The sequence below is a fragment of the Antennarius striatus genome, chromosome 14 (genome assembly GCF_040054535.1).
Source record: "Antennarius striatus isolate MH-2024 chromosome 14, ASM4005453v1, whole genome shotgun sequence".
NCBI classification, from domain to species: Eukaryota; Metazoa; Chordata; class Actinopteri; order Lophiiformes; family Antennariidae; genus Antennarius; species Antennarius striatus.
Window position 1 is genome coordinate 904,381 of NC_090789.1, and position 17,896 is coordinate 922,276.

Sequence of the window (17,896 nt, forward strand, 5' to 3'; positions counted from 1 at the left end):
GCTCATTGGTTAGTGCTGATACTCTACTTCCGGTTCCAGCGGATGCTCCTCCTTCCTACAGCGAGTCCCACCACCACCCGGGCCGAGCCGTTTCAACTAACGTTGTCAAAATGTTCGGCCAGCAGGTTTTAGTGCTCAGTAAGTATCCGCTGAAGCCGGGGAAGTTCTGCCTTTGTGTTTTTACTCCACTGCGGCGGCACCGGGGGGCGGGACCGGCTCCGGTTTGGACGCGGTTACCGTTGGAGGAGCTTGGCTGCGACACAAAGCTGAGCCGGTCGCTAGCCGGAGCATGTGCTCCTCCCTGCAGGCTAACTGTTAGCATTGCCGTTCACTCACAACTGGCAGCAGTGCTAGCATCGTTAGCTCGCGTTCAGGCTAAGCTGCCTCACCCTCGTTAGTCAGCATGGAGCTATGAAGTAGGTTAGCTTACCGGTAAGCTAACGGTAGGCTAAAGTTAATGTCGTTTATAATCATTTATTACATTTAAACCTTCCAGCTAATGTGGGTAATGGCTGCAGTTCAGTCTAATGTAAGCTAGCAGGATGTTTGTAAGCTAACTCTAGCTCCACCGGGGCTAGCCGGCAGTGCTAACATGAGCTAACAGTTAACGACGTCATGATGACTTTTTTTTTTTTTAACAATTCTGTTCATGTTTTTCTTTTATTGACGCCTTTGCTTTTATTTAAAGTCAGTTTAGGGCCATAAATATCTGATCAAACTGATCGATCAGCTGATCCCATCGCCATTCTGATGAATGATGACAGATATCATCATCATCTTAATCTGTATGCTGTCAGGATGAGATAGAAGCATCACGTGTTTAATGACGTCAAAGTGATCAATATCAACGTGAATGATTTCATTAGCTTATTGATCAGAGATCAATCAGTGATTGTTTTCCTGTCAGATTTGTGACAAGTTTGAAGTAATTTAAAGGTTAAAATGTAATGATTTAATTGTAGTTGTTACTATAGTATTAATAAACTATTGATTAGTAGTTATTGATCAGCAATTTAAAAATTGCATCATGTGACGGTCTACCTTTTCTCCGCAGACCAGAACATAAAGAGAGAGTCGGGCCGTAAAGTCCAGACAGGAAACATCAACGCCGCAAAGGTATGTGTCTGACCTGAGGGGGCGGAGCCTCAGGTGTCACGAGGTCAATGGACGAAGTTTGTATTTACATGAGTGTGAATGTTTTGACATTCGAGTTTTAAAACCATGAAGAAAAATCGATTTTTCAACTGAGCTGGTTGGAGGCGGCGAGGAGGTGTGGCCTCAGAACAGCCCCGCCCACCTCAGTTTGAATGAACCTGTTTTTGTTTGTCTCAGACCATCGCCGATGTGATCCGGACCTGCCTCGGCCCGCGGGCCATGATGAAGGTGAGACCTCATCACTGATGAGAGGATGAAGAGTGGCTCGTCTTCACATCAGATTATTGATCTCCTGTTGATCGATTGGTTGATTGGTTGCAGATGGTGATGGATCCCATGGGGGGCATCGTGATGACCAATGATGGAAATGCCATCCTGAGAGAAGTGAGATCCCTCATGCTGGTTTTAACATGTGTGGGGGGTTAAAGGTCATGACCTCTATCGCCGGGTCATGTGACTGTTGTCCACCTCAGATCCAGGTGGAGCATCCCGCCGCCAAAACCATGATCGAGATCAGCCGCACGCAGGACGAGGAGGTGGGAGACGGGACCACGTCCGTCATCATCCTGGGTGAGAGGGATGCTGGGATTGATCCACGTGACATCATCATCGCGATCATCACCCCCAAACGTGGAACTGGCTCCTGATTTGTCGGTTTGTCTCTGTCATTAGCCGGTGAGATGCTAGCCGTCGCTCAGCAGTTCCTGGAGCAGCAAATGCATCCGACCGTGGTCATCAGCGCCTACAGACGCGCCCTGGAGGACATGCTGGAGGCCCTGAGGGAGATCAGGTACTCGCACACGCTTTTACTTTGAAGGAGAGCAGAAAGTGGAGCGTCACGGCTGTTAGCATTAGCCTGGAAGAGCTAGTTTGTGCAGCGTTTCGTCTCACGCTGACGTCTGGTGGATGATAAGTGATTGGTGCTGAAATGGCGGTGCGTTCACGGTCCCGTCTGTCCTCAGCACGCCCGTGGAGCCGTCGGACCGCGTCATGATGATGAAGATCGTCCACTCGGCCATCAACACCAAAGCTCTGGGCCGCTGGTCGGAGCTCGCCTGCGGCATCGCTCTGGACGCCGTCCGCACCGTGGAGCTGGAGGACAACGGGCGCAAAGAGATCGACATCAAGAACTACGCCAAGGTGGAGAAGGTACAGCACGCCCCCCGCCCCACCCCGCCCCCATGGACGAATTGGAACACGTCCTGTAATTGCTGCCACATTCTGCCCAGGTTCCCGGTGGGATCTTCGAGGACTCGTGTGTCCTGAGAGGCGTGATGGTGAACAAAGACGTGACCCACCCTCAGATGAGGCGCAGCATCAGAGACCCCCGAATCGTCCTGCTCGACTGTTCCCTGGAGTACAAGAAGGGGGAGAGCCAGGTATGGCGCGTTATAATGTGTTAACACACGTTATAACCTGTTCACACAGCTGTTAAAATACAGCTGTTAAGACCTGTTCACACAGGTTATAACAGGTTATAACCACACCCGTTATAATGTGTTCACACACGTTATAACCTGTTCAAACCCTTTATAACTTGCTTACATGTGTTATAACCTGTTCACACACATGTTACAACCTGTTTGCACAAATTATAACCTGTTAACACAAGTTAAGACAAAGAGCTTAATTTGTCATTATAAAGTTTTCAAAAAGATTTAAACATTGAAACTGTTCTTTGTGTGTGTGTGTGTGTGTGTGTGTGTGTGTGTGTGTGTGCGCGCAGACGGACATAGAGATCAGTAAGGAGGAGGACTTTGCCAGGATCCTGCAGATGGAGGAAGATTACATCCAACAGATCTGTGAGGACATCATCCGCCTCAAACCGGATCTGGTCATCACTGAGAAGGGCGTGTCAGGTACACACACACACACACACACACACACACACACCTGGGTCACACCTGAACCCCTGACTTGTGGCCCCCCCCTCTCAGATCTGGCTCAGCACTACCTGGTGAAGGCCAACATCACCGCCATCCGCCGCGTTCGTAAGACCGACAACAACCGCATTTCCAGGTAACCCACCTGAGGTCACATGCTCCGTCAGCAGCCAATCAGCATAGAGCTCTCTGTTAAACGCGTCTCTCTCTCAGGGCGTGCGGCGCTCGAATCGTCAGTCGGACTGACGAGCTGCGTGAGGAAGACGTGGGCACGGGGGCGGGGCTGTTCGAGGTGAAGAAGATCGGTGACGAGTACTTCACCTTTATCACCGAGTGCAAAGAGCCCAAAGCCTGCACCATCCTGCTGAGGGGCGCCTGTAAAGAGATCCTCGCCGTGAGCCCCACTCGCCGCATGTAGAGCCCCCTCGTGGAGGGGATGACCCGACGCGAGGCGTTCAGGGACCTGACTGTGTGTCTGTGACCCCCCCCCCCAGGAGATGGAGCGGAACCTGCAGGACGCCATGCAGGTGTGTCGTAACGTCCTGCTGGACCCCATGCTGCTGCTGGGCGGCGGCGCCGTGGAGATGGCGGTGTCCAACCGCCTGATGGAGCGTTCGCGCGCCCTTACGGGCATCGAGCAGGCGCCGTACCGCGCTGTGGCGCAGGCGCTGGAGGTCATCCCCCGCACCCTCATCCAGAACTGCGGCGCCTCCACCATCAGGATGCTGACGTCACTGAGGGTGAAAAAACGTTAAACCGTCGTCATTCAGACCGATCGTACTCAGATCTGCTATATTCAGATGAAATGTCATTGATTATGTATCGATTGATTGTCGTCGATCAGGCAAAACACACCCAGGACAACGGCGCCTGTTGGGGGGTGGACGGCGAGACTGGCTGCCTGTCCGACATGTCGGCTCTGGGCATCTGGGACCCGCTGGCCGTTAAAGCTCAGACCTACAAGACCGCAATGGAGGTGAGAGGCCCCGCTCACACGCCGATTGATGATGCTGATCAGTGATCAATGAGTAAACGTCTGCTCTGTGTCTCCAGACGGCCATCCTGCTGCTGCGCATCGACGACATCGTGTCTGGTCACAAGAAGAAGGACAAAGACGAGTCAATGGGAGGACAGGGAGCCGAGTAGGGGGCGTGGTCCAGATCAACGTCAGAGTCACTCCGTGTGTGTGTGTGTGTGTTTGTGTGTGTGTGTGAGAGAGTGTGTGTCCCAGTCGACTCAGTTGAAGATAATAAAGTTCCTGTTCAGATCTAGTTTGTGTTTGGGGTCTTCATGTTGGTCAATGCGGACAGGGTGGGGGGAGGTCTGGGGGTTCATGTCCTGTTTCACACGGGCCGTGTTAGCTGAATGGCTAATTAGGCTAACTGATTACTGTAGTCAACTAGACGACTAAAAAAATCATTTTTAATAATACTATAATACAACATACTTTTTATTTAAATTATACTATAATAATACAACATAATACTGTTTAAATAATACAGTACTATAATAACTACTATTTAAATAAGAATAATACTATTACTAGTGTTACTATCACTATTACTAATACTATTACTATTAAATAATAATACAACAATACTGTTTGAACAGATTCGAATACAGTGTACAGTACTATAATAATATAATGTACTTCTCTGTTAATTTTTTTAAATCATATTAGTATAATGGTAGTAGTAGTAAATACTTGAATACGTACTCTAAATTTTTGTACCTTTATCGCTGTTTCGTATTTCCGGGGCGGGGCTTAGTCTGGTCAGCTGATATAAGAGCAGGAGGGTCGCGTGACCGCTCATTGACAACAAAGATGGCGGCTCCGGAGAGGAACAAGCGTTGTGGAGCGTCTTCAGCTCTTCTGCTGTTCTCTGTGTTCGGTTCGAGTCTCGGTTTGTTCAGCGGGGGGGACGCTTTGAAGAGGAAGGTGAGAACACCCCGCGACCGGGAGGAAGAGCCCGGAAGTGACGTAGACACGGTGATTGGATCAGACAAAAACGGAAATGTTCAGGAGCCGAGATCAAAACTCAATTTAGTTCGTAGCCGTTGATCAGAATCACGTGACACCTAATCAATATTTAGGAGATATCTGATCCATATTGATGTCAACATGTCGGAATCGAACCAGCATTGATCATGTGATCAATAGTTTATTGATTTTAAGGTCTACCTAAATAAGTAACGTGACGTCATAAATCAGATGACTTTTTCAGCCTTGATTGGTTGTGATCTCCAGGTGCTAAAGGAATCTTATGTATTGTTTTTCGTGTGTTACGTCTACACTGATTGGTCGAAATGATTTGATTACATCACCATCAGTGTGATCTGATCACTACTATCATTGATATATTGATCATGCCGTCTGTGGCTTCCCTCCTCAGCTGTCGGTGGAGATCAACCCCGGGGCGCCGGCGCCGCCGCCCGACTTCGACCTGCTCCATGTTCGCGCCGTTGGCGACAACGACACGCTTCACTTCCTGCTCTGCAGCCAGGGGGCACCGACGCTACTGCTCGTCCACACCAACACCACGGCGTCCGCCATCAAGGTCTGTTGACGATGATGTCATCATGTTACCATGACGATCTGTTGCTGGGAGACCCCCTAAAAAAACTTGTTTTTACACATCCAGCCCTGTAGGAGGCACTGTGGGCGGTCCCCTCAGTCTGACTGGTATTTTCTGATGCTGCGTTTGATTGGCTGATGCCAGAATCATGTGGTCATGTGACGTTCTCCTCTCTCAGGTGAACTGGACTCAGTTGGAAGATCGTAACCACGACGGCGGCTTGTGGGTGGAGCCAGAGAGCAGCGTTCTCTACAGCACCGCCCTCATCTTCAGCAGGGTAACGTGTCTACCTTAAATCTGTCGCAGCAATCAGTCAGTACACCTTAATCCTAATCTAATCTAATCTCATTGTCATTTGTGTTTCAGTTGCTGGAGTACGATGACACCAACAACACAGCCGAACCCTCGGACTTCCTGCCGCCCTACGACCTTCAGGACGCCGTCTGGTCGCGTCTCAACCTGTCCGGTCCAGACGCGCTGCTCTGCGGCGCCGTCGCCAACGGGTCCGTCTGTTTGCAGGTCTGTCGCCATGGAGACGCATGACGGAGACGCGATGACTTGAATTCTATGTTTATTATGATTTTTTTCTTCCCCAGTTGTCGGTATTTGAAATGGAGGGGCGTGGCCTCTCCTTGCCCCGCCTCCTCCACACAGCTAACTCCTCCCAGTTGAGCGTCAAATTGGACGGACTGTCACCGCGCTCCAATCATTCAAGGTTCCTATTGGAGCTCCAGACAGTGGGCGGGGCTTACCCGCCGAGCAAAGTTGAGACTCGTCAGTCGATTGACGACGAGTTCACGCCGGCAATATTCAAGGTGAGGCGTCACTCGACAGGAAGTGGGAGGAGCCTCGTCTGATTGGCTGACTGTGTTCTCCTCCCTCAGGTGTCCCTTTGGGTTCCGTCGGCGAACGGTCCCGACGTTCCGGCGTTCCTTCAGTGGAAGCCGGTGGCGTACCGTCAGCCCGACCCGACGCTGGAGGACGCCACGCCCTGCCGTAACTCCGCCCCCCTGCCTCAGAGTAGCGAGGGGGCAGCGGTGACTTCCGGTTTGATCCGAGGTTTCTTCACACAGACGGAGGCGTTTGGGCTGAACGTCAGCTTCGGGCTGGCGGGGGATCCATTCTACCACAGCACCGGGTTCCTCCACTGGTGGGTTGGGTTCGTACACCTGGACGCGCAGGTGGAGGGGCGTGTCACGTTTGTTCTTCTTCTGTTTCCTGCAGGACGCTGCTGCTGGGCTCCGGCTCGCCGCCCGTCGACTCGCTTTCGCCGCTGGTTGTCAGCGTGATGGCGTTTGGTTTGGGCATGCCTACTCTCCTGCTGCTGATTGGAGGGATCTACGTCTGCGTTCGGAAGAGGGCGGCGACCGTCGTCTACGAGCAAATCAACTGACTCAGGTGACATCACTCTGACCAGCCAGCCAATCGGATGCCAGGAAGCCTTTCTGAAGTGTTTTTATTTCTCACTGGACTCGTTTTTAATTCTAGTCGTCGTTTCTAATTATTGAATTCAATCAGCTGCTGAAACTTGGATTTTTAAAAATTTTTTATGATGACCAATCAGATAAAAGCAGTTAGTTTGTTAATGGAATCCTATTGGTGGCAGCAATGAACTGTGGGCGGGTCAAAGGTGCTGCATTCAGATGTTCAGTTTACAGTAGGTTTTTCAGTTGCGAACAGGAGCTGTAGAGTTTTATTTCGAAATCCATGGTGTGACATTTCACTGTTCACTTCTATTAAATTATTTAATAATTATTTATTTGTGGATGAAATTAAATTCAGCAGCAGGAGTTCCGTCCAATCAGAGAAGGTTTTGGGCTGGTTTAGTTCTGGTTCGAGCTGCATTTTGATTCCTGGCTGTCGCCTCGTATCGTCTGAGCAACCACAACGCTGCCCCCTGGTGGTCTGGAGGTTCAACCAAATCAATCACAGCTGTGTTGGTTTGAAACTTTAATTTTTCAGTTTTTAAAACCAACTTCCTGTCAGCTCAAAGCCCATCGGGTCCAACTTAAACAAACATCAGCAAAAACAATGAGAGACCAATCAGACGCTCAGATTTCAAAGTGGTTTGTGCTTGGAGGTTGAAGGCAGCACTAAGAAACCCCGGCGACCCCCAGGTCCCGGGAGCCGAGCTCAGAACCAGTCCTCTGCCCCTCGACGCGCTTAAATAAAACTGTTTGGTGGGAACTTTTGACGGGATCGTCTTCTGCTCATCACTTAAATAAATGACATTAAATGAAGTCCAGTCTCTGCAGCAGAAGAACCTCAGTCCGGGTCCAGGTTCTGGTCCAGGTTCTGGTCTAGATGGACTCGATCTGGCGCCGAACCTTCTCCGACGCGAGGCGGTCCAGCCAGTGCTGACGCACCATCACAAGGACACCGAAGAGGGCCGTCAGAGCCAACATGGCCGCCTCGAACTTCCAGAAGAGATGTTCCTCCATGACGGCAGAGCGGCAGCTGGGTGGGGGCGGGGTTTGGGGAGGGGGGGCAGGGCACAGCATCTGATTAATTAACGCTTATTAACTGATAATCGCAGCGGCGAAATGAGACCAAACTCACCTCTTGTGGTCGTCCCGGTTGGACCGGGTGCAGTTGACCCGCTCCACGTAACCCGTCAGCTCGCACGCCGACCACGACTTCTGAAACGACAGGAGCTGTTGTCATGACGATGACCAGCTGACTTCAGGATGTGGGTTCGATGCGGATGCTTACCGTCTGGAAGGCGTTACACTGCAAACAGTCTGTGATCACCACAAACTCCTCCTGCTGCCAGCAGGGGGCGACTTCTGGCTTTACGACCGCTGTAAGAGAAGGTCAAAGGTCAGGGGCTTCAATACATCCACCTGATTCTCATTTTCCCAGCAGTCTTTGCTGCTGCATTTAAAGGTTTGTACCTGAAGTTTTCTCGTCGCTCAGAAGAGCCGCGCCGAACACTCTGAAACACAACGACACACAAGACTGTCAGACCTCTAGAAACCGTACAGAACCTCCAGAACCCGTACAGAACCTCCGATGTGACGCACCTGAGCGAGACGAGACCCCAGAACAGAGCGTGGAAGACGAGGACGCGGGGCCGGCAGCAGGCCACGGGGATCCGGCAGTCGCTCTCCATCAGCCGGCTCCTCCACCAGGATGCTGCCACCCTGACGCCGCCGCGGAACCGGACACGGTTGGGTTCTGGACTTGCTCGCCGTCGGACTCGCAGATGGTTGTCGGTTCACATGACGATCTGAGCAGCTGGAACCTGGAAGGAAAAGCACCCGTGTGATTGATCCTGGTTTTATCAGCGCGTCGATCGATTCCATCGGTCTCTTTCCAGGTAATTAATAATTACTTAAAATAAACGTATTTAGCTGTATAAATGACACGAGGTGGCAAAAGTGATCAAGAATTATATTGATATGAATAACTTCTATCCACCAACACACACTTAAATCAACACCAGTTCTCACTGGATCCACCTAATAATCAGATCGATAAATGACAGTCAATAGTATTATTGATATTTTTTAAATTATTAGTTTAAGAAGAATTTCATCATTTAATTTACTGATAGCTAAACAGTGCGAGTAGGTTCGCTATAATTTATCAGCAGAAACAAAACAGTCCCGTGTGTTTGCTAATGCTAACACTTTGCTGCTAGCGCTCCATTTAGCTTTGGCTCATGTTAGCTTAGCATTAGGATAGAAAACTTACCGTTAAGAGCGGGTTTGTTTAAGGCAATGCGGGAAAACAAGAGAATAAAACTGATTTATAAAGCAGAAAGACGCTTAAAATAGCGACTTAATCCACGACAGTTAGCGACTCAGTCCGCGGCCTGAGTGTGACGGGCGGAAACAACACGGCTACTGCTTCCGGTACGGCTTTTTAAAATAAAATACCGATCCTCAGATTTCGGGGTTTTCTTTTATAAAAGAAACCCATACAGATAGTTTTACTTTGGTATAAACGTATTATTCCTTATGTACATAGTTGGTCCTAACATTAAAGGAAGGATTTTCTTTTACATGAAATCATCCGACACATTTTGTGTCTGAATTTACAATTTCTGTAGGCCAGTCAGGGGCAATGACAAACATACAAATGCTGTTTTCACCACCGTAACATGAATGAATAAATGAATAAACTTTATTATAAATATGCGATTAGTCGGTGCATTTCGCGATTATTGATTAAAAGATTACATTGAATGTGATTAGAAACATTTTATTTTGAAGGCTAAAATGCGTCGCTTCCTGGCCCGGAAATGAAAGGTTAACGCACACACCCTGCAACGTAATCAACTTTTACGTCACATCCGGTGGAGGAAAAAAGCGGATCGATGTCGATACAGATAAAAACGTACATTTGTCAAACTGAATAAACATTCATTCCGGATTCAACAATAATTATAAAAATTAAATGTCGAATTTATATTTCACGCGTTGTCAAAACAAATTTGTCAGAATTATCCAAAAATTATATTTTTCTTGCAATTATTTCATGGTTCAAACATAATACATTAAATAAAATCTCTACAAATGTTAGAAAAATATTAAAATTAATATAATTTAAATATGACGGTTTTTTTCTTTAAGTCAACAACAACATACATAATGACACAATGGCGTGTGCCCCCTGCCCCCCCCTTCAAAAAACCCCGTCTGAAACCAGTTCCATGTTTATTCAGACTTTACATCTGCAAAGGAGCGTCAGCGTGATGACGTCACGATGACGCGTCAAGTCCTCCTTTCAGAGGCTGTGGATGAAGACGTGTGAACACCTGGACACCCGCGGACAGAGACACACCTGTCCAGACCGGACGGGCTGACTCCGCCCCCTCCAGCAGAACTTCTCCAGGTTACACTGAGAGAGAGAGAGACAGACAGGTTACCATGTAGACCTCTGTGTGGCTGTGACGTCACTAGACCAGTCATGTGACCTCACCAGGACAGTGACTCGGCGTCTCCTGAGGCGTCGACAGAGTCCAGGAAGTCGTCTGACGCCCATCTTCCTCTTCTCGGAGGCGTCGGCGTCCATCGACACACGGATAGTCGTGTTGAGGCCAGCGTGGACTGGGTTCCACCTTCTCCCAGCATGCACCTGTCCTATCTGTAGCACAGGTGTTGTCGTCGTGGCGACGGGCAGACTGCTGCCGACTCGCCGCAGACATCCGATCAGCAGCAGGAACGTCACGCACACACTCAGATTCATCGTTTATCGATCACACCATCATCAATAACTCGCTCTGCCGCGCGACAAACAGGGAACAGCAATCCTCTTAATCTGGTTCAGGAGTCACATGACCTGATGATGTCATCACTGAGGTTACTCAGGTTCACTCTGAGGCAGGAGAAATCCAGATTATGTTTCTAGAACTGGATTATTGATCTGTTCTGGATTGATTTGTTGTTGTTTACTTGTTTGTTATTGATGTGTTGTTGACTTGATATTTCTAACAAACAGCTTCTGTGCCAGTTTGAGATTTATTTGTCAATAACAGCAAATCAGTTTGATTCAGTGACATCTTTTATTAAAATGGTGAGTCAACAAACAACAAATACACAAAGTCCTATTAAATAAAACAAATTTATTTGGTCACATGACCGTTTGTCAGTATTTTAGTCCAGTTTTAATAAAAGTCATCTTTTCTCAGACGTTCCAGTCGATCATTAATTATTGATCGATCTGATCGGTGTCTGATAGGAACACCTGAGTGGTTCAGAAGCAGCTCAGAAGTGTTAAAGGAATGTGCTGTGATTGGCTGGTTCACTCTAAACCACGCCCACCAAGACAGGCTTCTGACCCGTTTCAAGTCTGTTGATGAGTCGAGAATCACAAAAACACACAAGTCACCAGAACACACGTCTGTACTCCACCAACGAGAACGAGACGCGGTCTCACTGATGTCGTATCCATCCACCAGTTAGCGGTGTGGTCCTGAAACACGACTCGTATCTCGAGGTTCTACTTTATGTACTTTGTCATTTCGGTAGAAACATCTAATATTTGTTCTCAAACTATATTTGAGTCTTTCCTCCTCTAACATTTCGCTCCAGTTCCATTCAGACTTTGATGTTGTTGTTGTTTTGCTCGTCCTCTGGTGGTCCCCCTAACAGGACTCTATTGGATGTCTGATGGGGGCTATGGCGGTGCCTCCTGCCCCTGGGGCGGGTAGCTTCCTGTCTGGAGGGCGTGGCGGCTCATGTGCTGCACCAGCTCCCCGCGGTACCTCAGTCCTTTCCCGCAGACGGCGCAGCTGAAGGCCTTCTCCCCGGTGTGGGTCCTCATGTGGTTCCTCAGGCGGTACTGGAAGGCGAACTTCTTCCCACACAGGGCGCAGCTCAACATGTCCTGACCCGTGTGGCGCCGCGTGTGCTCGATGAACTTGTTGCGCTGGTTGAAGCGTTTGCCGCACACGGAGCAGCCGTAGGGTTTCTCCCCGGTGTGGGTTCTCTTGTGGATCTGCAGGCAGAACTTCCTGCTGAAGCTCTTCCCGCACTCGGAGCAGCTCAGCTGTTCCTCGGCGCCGGTCCGCTTTGGTTCCACCCCTGGTGAAGCACCAGGTGCCTCCTTCCAGGCGTTGCTGGTTCTAATCTGGGGAAAATCTCCAGTCATCTGATCGGGTCTGTCTGGGTCCAAGTTCCTGGATGGTTCTGGTTCTCCATCATCCCGTCTATCATGGTGAAGCTGAGGTTCCTCTTCATCGTTTTCAGTCTTCACAGGGACAGGAGTGAAGGTGAACTCCGTCAGTCCTTGAAGATGTTCTCCCTCCTGACGGGTCCAGAGTCCATCCTGGTTCTGATTGCTGTGTGAAGGTTCTGGTAGGTTCTCCTGGTCCAGACCGGACCTCCAGTCCGGCTGCTGCTCCGGGAGAACGTTGTCTTTACCCACCAGCAGCAGCTGGACGTCTGCGGGGAACGCTGGAACACAGAAACCAGAATCAGCAGACCTCCTACCAGCACCCAGAGGTGTGAGTTGGGTCCTACCGACTCAGCGCAAACTGAGGCCCCGCCCACACGTAGCCGGATCTTTTTGAAAACTCAACCTTTATCCTCCGGCTATGCCTTCCGTCATCGCGACAACGCAGATATACGGGATGAAAACGCAACTTTGTGAGAACTCCGGCCAAAGAAGTTTTTTTTTAAAACGCTAGGTATGCGTTGTCGCGTCATTCATTGGCATTCTGGGTCAGACCAGGACGCGCTGCCCCCTGCTGGAGCACTCTGTGATGGAGGTCGTCCTCCGGGAGGAACTGTGTGAATTTCCACACGTCCCCGTCTTCTCTCCTGTCGTTAACGGAGTTGTTATGGAGGTGTTCTGCTTATAAACATGTTGATGAACGCACTAATGCGGATACGTGTGTATGGAGAGTTTTTCGGAAATGTTGTCGTGTGGATGCAAATCTTTTTTCTATGCGGGGAAAAAAAGTTGCGGTTTCAAAAAGAACTTTGAAAGTGAGTGAGTACGGAAAAACACAGAAAAAGCACACAGAAAGCACCAGCATGTGGAAAGTAGTACAACACCAAATAGAAAGACTAATAAATGACTCACCCAGAATATACAAATAGAAAGGAATAAATAGTCATAAGAATAAAAAGGCGTAAATAAATGGGGCCGAAAGGGGCATAGGGGGCCTAAAGCCACGCCCACCACACACCTGTGAACTTCACCTGTGATTTGATGCTCCTACCAGCCACACCCACCCTGTTCCAGGGGGGGTGGATCCAAATAAAAACGTGTTGATGTTCTGCTTCACGTCCCGGGTTTTATCCGTTTAAAGCATTTAAACGCATCAGCGGGGTCACGTGACCTACCTGTCTTCTGTATCCGCAGCTGGGGCTTGAAAACAGCGTCCAGGAGTTCTCGTTGTCGCTCGTTCTCCTCTTTAGAACGACACAGTTCCTCCTCGTACTCTGCTATCGTTCTTTCAAACAGCCCAAATATCTCTTCAGCAGCCGCGGTCAGTCGCTGCTTCACCAACGCTCTCAGCATTTGGCCTTTAGACATTTTCCCCCGACGGGAGCACCGATCAGCGGCTACGTTCGGTCGCTCAGGTCGCCTCCTGCTAGCATGCTAAGCTAACTCTCCGTGGGCTCCGTGAACGTGACGGGAAACATTCAGGACGTTAATCCGGACGCGGACACTCGGGTCGGCTCTGGAGAGAACAGGAATGCTAACCCGGTTAGCTCGGTCCGGCTAGCGGCTGTAGCCTTTAGCCTCTGCTCCGCTAGCGCTGTTGGTGCGTTCAAGGGACGTGGAAAAAATCGGAAATACGAGTGTCAACTTTGAAATTCACATTGAAGTCGGAATTTACTTCCGTATCTTAATTTGTTTTAATTTTTAAATTAGACTATTTCTAGGAAATGTTGCGGATCATTCTGCTGATCACGAAGTTCGATGAACGTTATAAACTCACGATATTCTGTGGTTATTTTCAGGGGAAAACTGTCTTGTTCCCTTTTCAGTTCATTATTCCTGCAGTTTTTTCTGAATTTCTGACTTTATTCTGTTTTGTACAAATGTAGCCACAAGAGGACACAAGCCAGTGTCTTATTGTGCCGGTCCCAAGCCCGGATAAATACAGAGGGTTGCGTCAGGAAGGGCATCCGGCGTAAAACTTTTGCCAAATCAAAGATGCGAATCAAACCTATGACTTCCATACCGGATCGGTCGAGGCCCGGGTTAACAACGACCGCCATCGGCGCTGTTGACCTACAGGGCGCCGGTGGAAATTGGATTACTGTTGGTCGAAGAAGGAGAGGAGGAAAGTGCGTTCGCACGAAGAAAGAGAAGAGGAACACCAAGAGTATAGGACTGAGAGTAGGGACGTTGAATGTTGGAACTATGACAGGAAAAGGTAGAGAGTTGGTTGACATGATGCAGAGGAGGAAGGTAGACATACTGTGTGTCCAGGAGACCAGGTGGAAAGGTAGCAAGGCTCGAACTTTAGGAGCAGGGTTCAAGTTGTTCTATCATGGTGTAGATGGGAAGAGAAATGGAGTAGGAGTTATCTTGAAGGAGGAGTTTGTTAGGAATGTCCTGGAGGTAAAAAGAGTGTCAGATAGAGTGATGAGTCTGAAGCTAGAAATAGAAGGTGTGATGTTCAATGTTGTTAGCGGGTATGCTCCACAGGTAGGATGTGAGCTGGAGGAGAAGGAGAAATTCTGGTCGGACCTTGATGAAGTGATGCAGAGCATGCCTAGAAGTGAGAGAGTTGTCATTGGAGCAGACTTCAATGGACATGTTGGTGCAGGAAACAGAGGTGATGAGGAGGTGATGGGCAGGTTTGGTATCCAGGAGAGGAACGCAGAAGGACAGATGGTAGTTGACTTTGCAAAAAGGATGGAAATGGCTGTAGTGAATACTTTCTTCCAGAAGAGGCAGGAACATAGAGTGACCTATAAGAGTGGCGGTAGGAGCACACAGGTAGACTACATCTTGTGTAGACGGTGTAACCTGAAAGAGATCAGTGACTGCAAAGTAGTGGTAGGTGAGAGTGTAGCCAAACAGCATAGGATGGTGGTGTGTAGGATGACTCTGGTGGTGAGGAAGATGAAGAGGGCAAAGGCAGAGCAGAAGACGAAATGGTGGAAGCTGAAAAAGGAAGAGTGTTGCATGACTTTTAGGAAGGAGTTAAGACAGGCTCTGGGTGGTCAGGAGGTGCTTCCAGATGACTGGACATCTACAGCTAATGTGATCAGGGAGACAGGTAGGAGAGTACTTGGTGTGTCATCTGGAAGGAAAGTAGATAAAGAGACTTGGTGGTGGAATGAGGAGGTACAGGAGTGTATACAGAGAAAGAGGTTAGCCAAGAGGAAGTGGGACACTGAGAGGACTGAGGAGAGTAGACAGGAGTACAGGGAGATGCAGCGTATGGTGAAGGTAGAGGTAGCAAAGGCCAAACAAGAAGCTTATGATGACTTGTATGCTAGGTTGGACAGTAAGGAGGGAGAGACTGATCTATATCGGTTGGCAAGACAGAGAGATAGAGATGGGAAGGACGTGCAGCAGGTTAGGGTGATTAAGGATAGGGATGGAAGTCTATTGACAGGTGCCAGTAGTGTGATGGGAAGATGGAAAGAGTACTTTGAAGAGTTGATGAACGTAGAAAATGAGAGGGAACAAAGACTAGAAGAGGTGACTGTTGTGGACCAGGATGTAGCAAAGATTAGTCAGGATGAAGTGAGGAGGGCATTGAAGAGGATGAAGAGTGGAAAGGCAGTCGGTCCTGATGATATACCTGTAGAGGTATGGAAGTGTCTAGGAGAGGTGGCGGTAGAGTTTCTGACTGGGTTGTTCAACAGGATCTTAGATAGTGAGAAGATGCCCGAGGAATGGAGGAGAAGTGTGCTGGTGCCCATTTTTAAGAACAAGGGAGATGTGCAGAGTTGTGGCAACTACAGAGGAATAAAGCTGATGAGCCATACAATGAAGTTATGGGAGAGAGTAGTGGAAGCTAGACTAAGGGCAGAAGTGAACATTTGTGAGCAGCAGTATGGTTTCATGCCAAAAAAGAGTACTACAGATGCAGTATTTGCTTTGAGGATGTTGATAGAGAAGTACAGAGAAGGCCAGAGGGAGCTGCATTGTGTTTTTGTAGATCTGGAGAAAGCTTATGACAGGGTGCCCAGAGAGGAACTGTGGTATTGTATGAGGAAGTCTGGAGTGGCAGAGAAGTATGTTAGAGCGGTACAGGACATGTATGAGGACTGTAAGACAGTGGTGAGGTGTGCTGTAGGTGTGACAGAGGAGTTCAAGGTGGAGGTGGGACTGCATCAGGGATCAGCTCTGAGCCCCTTCTTGTTTGCCATGGTGATGGACAGGCTGACAGACGAGGTTAGACAGGAATCTCCATGGACGATGATGTTTGCAGATGACATTGTGATCTGCAGTGAGAGCAGGGAACAGGTGGAGGAGAAGCTAGAGAGGTGGAGGTTTGTCCTGGAAAGGAGAGGAATGAAGGTTAGCCGCAGTAAGACAGAGTACATGTGTGTGAATGAGAGGGACCCAAGTGGAAGAGTGAGGTTAGAGGGAGAAGAGATCAAGAAGGTGGAGGATTTTAAGTACTTAGGCTCAACAGTCCAGAGCAATGGAGAGTGTGGAAAAGAGGTGAAGAAGCGTGTCCAGGCAGGATGGAACGGGTGGAGGAAAGTGTCAGGTGTGATGTGTGATAGAAGAGTTTCAGCTAAAATGAAGGGAAAGGTGTACAAAACTGTGGTGAGACCAGCGATGTTGTTTGGTCTAGAGACAGTGTCACTGAAGAAAAGACAGGAGACAGAGCTGGAGGTAGCAGAGATGAAGATGCTGAGGTTCTCTCTGGGAGTGACCAAGATGGATAGGATCAGGAATGAGTACATCAGAGGGACAGCACATGTTAGAGGTCTTGGAGATAAAGTCAGAGAGGCCAGACTGAGATGGTTTGGACATGTCCAGAGGAGAGATAGTGAATATATTGGTAGAAGGATGCTGAGTTTTGAACTGCCAGGCAGGAGGCCTAGAGGAAGACCAAAGAGGAGGTTTATGGATGTAATGAGGGAAGACATGAAGGTAGTTGGTGTGAGAGAAGAGGATTCAAAGGACAGGGCTAGATGGAGGAAATTGATTCGCTGTGGCGACCCCTGAAGGGAAAAGCCGAAAGGAAAAGAAGATTCTGTTTTGTACATCAGGCTGATTCTAAATAAATTATTTTTGTCTTTTTTTGCACGTCTTCTTATTGAATTATTAATCGATTGATTAGTCAGTGTTCAGACAAATAACTAGTTGTATACTATTACATATATGTAATATATATTATAAATATCACATACTGCATTATACAATTAAGTATTATATATAGAAATTATACAGTATATTCGTAATATATTCATAATATGTATTAATATTCATATAATAAAATATGTTATTCATTTATTTTGTAAACTTTGATTTTGTCAAGAAATTAGATGCACATGAAACATGTACTTCAGTTCACATAATTCAAAGCTGCTCTATGTGAGTGTTCAGTTTGAAAGGATTTGTGAACGAGGTGTCTCTGCCTGATGGACCAATTTGTCTCATCTTTGTGGTCCAGGCTGGACCAGAACCCAAACCCTGACATCTTTATTAAAACTCCATTAATGTATCAGTTTCACATTTTGATAAGGAAACAACTTGTTTACATCATACAATGCTACCAATCAGCGGCGGCCGTCGTGATAATGTCATATCAGAAGCAGACAGCCTGCCGTTTCCATGACGTCACTGTGTTTATTTGGTGCAGCTACACCCCCAGTCCTGTAAATACAACCTGCCTTAAGTTCT

General features: G+C 48.3%; 4 protein-coding genes across 4 annotated transcripts; 2 read left to right on the forward strand and 2 right to left on the reverse strand.

Annotated features, from left to right (window-relative positions):
* The first annotated feature begins 39 nt into the window (after positions 1-39).
* cct3 (chaperonin containing TCP1, subunit 3 (gamma)) lies at positions 40-4,309 on the forward strand. The gene is made up of 14 exons (XM_068332512.1): positions 40-138; positions 1,055-1,116; positions 1,333-1,383; positions 1,477-1,539; positions 1,629-1,725; positions 1,828-1,945; positions 2,118-2,304; positions 2,385-2,534; positions 2,882-3,014; positions 3,093-3,174; positions 3,252-3,432; positions 3,533-3,778; positions 3,883-4,014; positions 4,092-4,309. The coding sequence occupies exons 1-14, from the start codon at positions 111-113 to the stop codon at positions 4,182-4,184; spliced, it is 1,623 nt and encodes a 540-aa protein (XP_068188613.1). The 5' UTR covers positions 40-110; the 3' UTR covers positions 4,185-4,309.
* A 534-nt stretch (positions 4,310-4,843) lies between these two features.
* On the forward strand, positions 4,844-7,369 carry glmp (glycosylated lysosomal membrane protein). Its single transcript, XM_068332558.1, has 7 exons — positions 4,844-4,977; positions 5,432-5,596; positions 5,793-5,891; positions 5,981-6,133; positions 6,211-6,429; positions 6,499-6,764; positions 6,839-7,369. Exons 1-7 carry the CDS (start codon positions 4,864-4,866, stop codon positions 7,005-7,007), a joined length of 1,185 nt encoding a protein of 394 aa, XP_068188659.1. The 5' UTR covers positions 4,844-4,863; the 3' UTR covers positions 7,008-7,369.
* Positions 7,370-7,523: 154 nt separating this feature from the next.
* jtb (jumping translocation breakpoint) lies at positions 7,524-9,448 on the reverse strand. Its single transcript, XM_068332600.1, has 6 exons — positions 9,311-9,448; positions 8,638-8,858; positions 8,509-8,549; positions 8,327-8,415; positions 8,174-8,253; positions 7,524-8,071 (listed from the first exon to the last, which is right to left on the reverse strand). Exons 2-6 carry the CDS (start codon positions 8,724-8,726, stop codon positions 7,915-7,917), a joined length of 456 nt encoding a protein of 151 aa, XP_068188701.1. The 5' UTR covers positions 8,727-8,858; positions 9,311-9,448; the 3' UTR covers positions 7,524-7,914.
* Positions 9,449-11,170: 1,722 nt separating this feature from the next.
* Positions 11,171-14,108, reverse strand: LOC137607078 (zinc finger protein 37-like). The gene is made up of 2 exons (XM_068332565.1): positions 13,411-14,108; positions 11,171-12,516 (listed from the first exon to the last, which is right to left on the reverse strand). Exons 1-2 carry the CDS (start codon positions 13,601-13,603, stop codon positions 11,738-11,740), a joined length of 972 nt encoding a protein of 323 aa, XP_068188666.1. The 5' UTR covers positions 13,604-14,108; the 3' UTR covers positions 11,171-11,737.
* Positions 14,109-17,896: the final 3,788 nt, after the last annotated feature.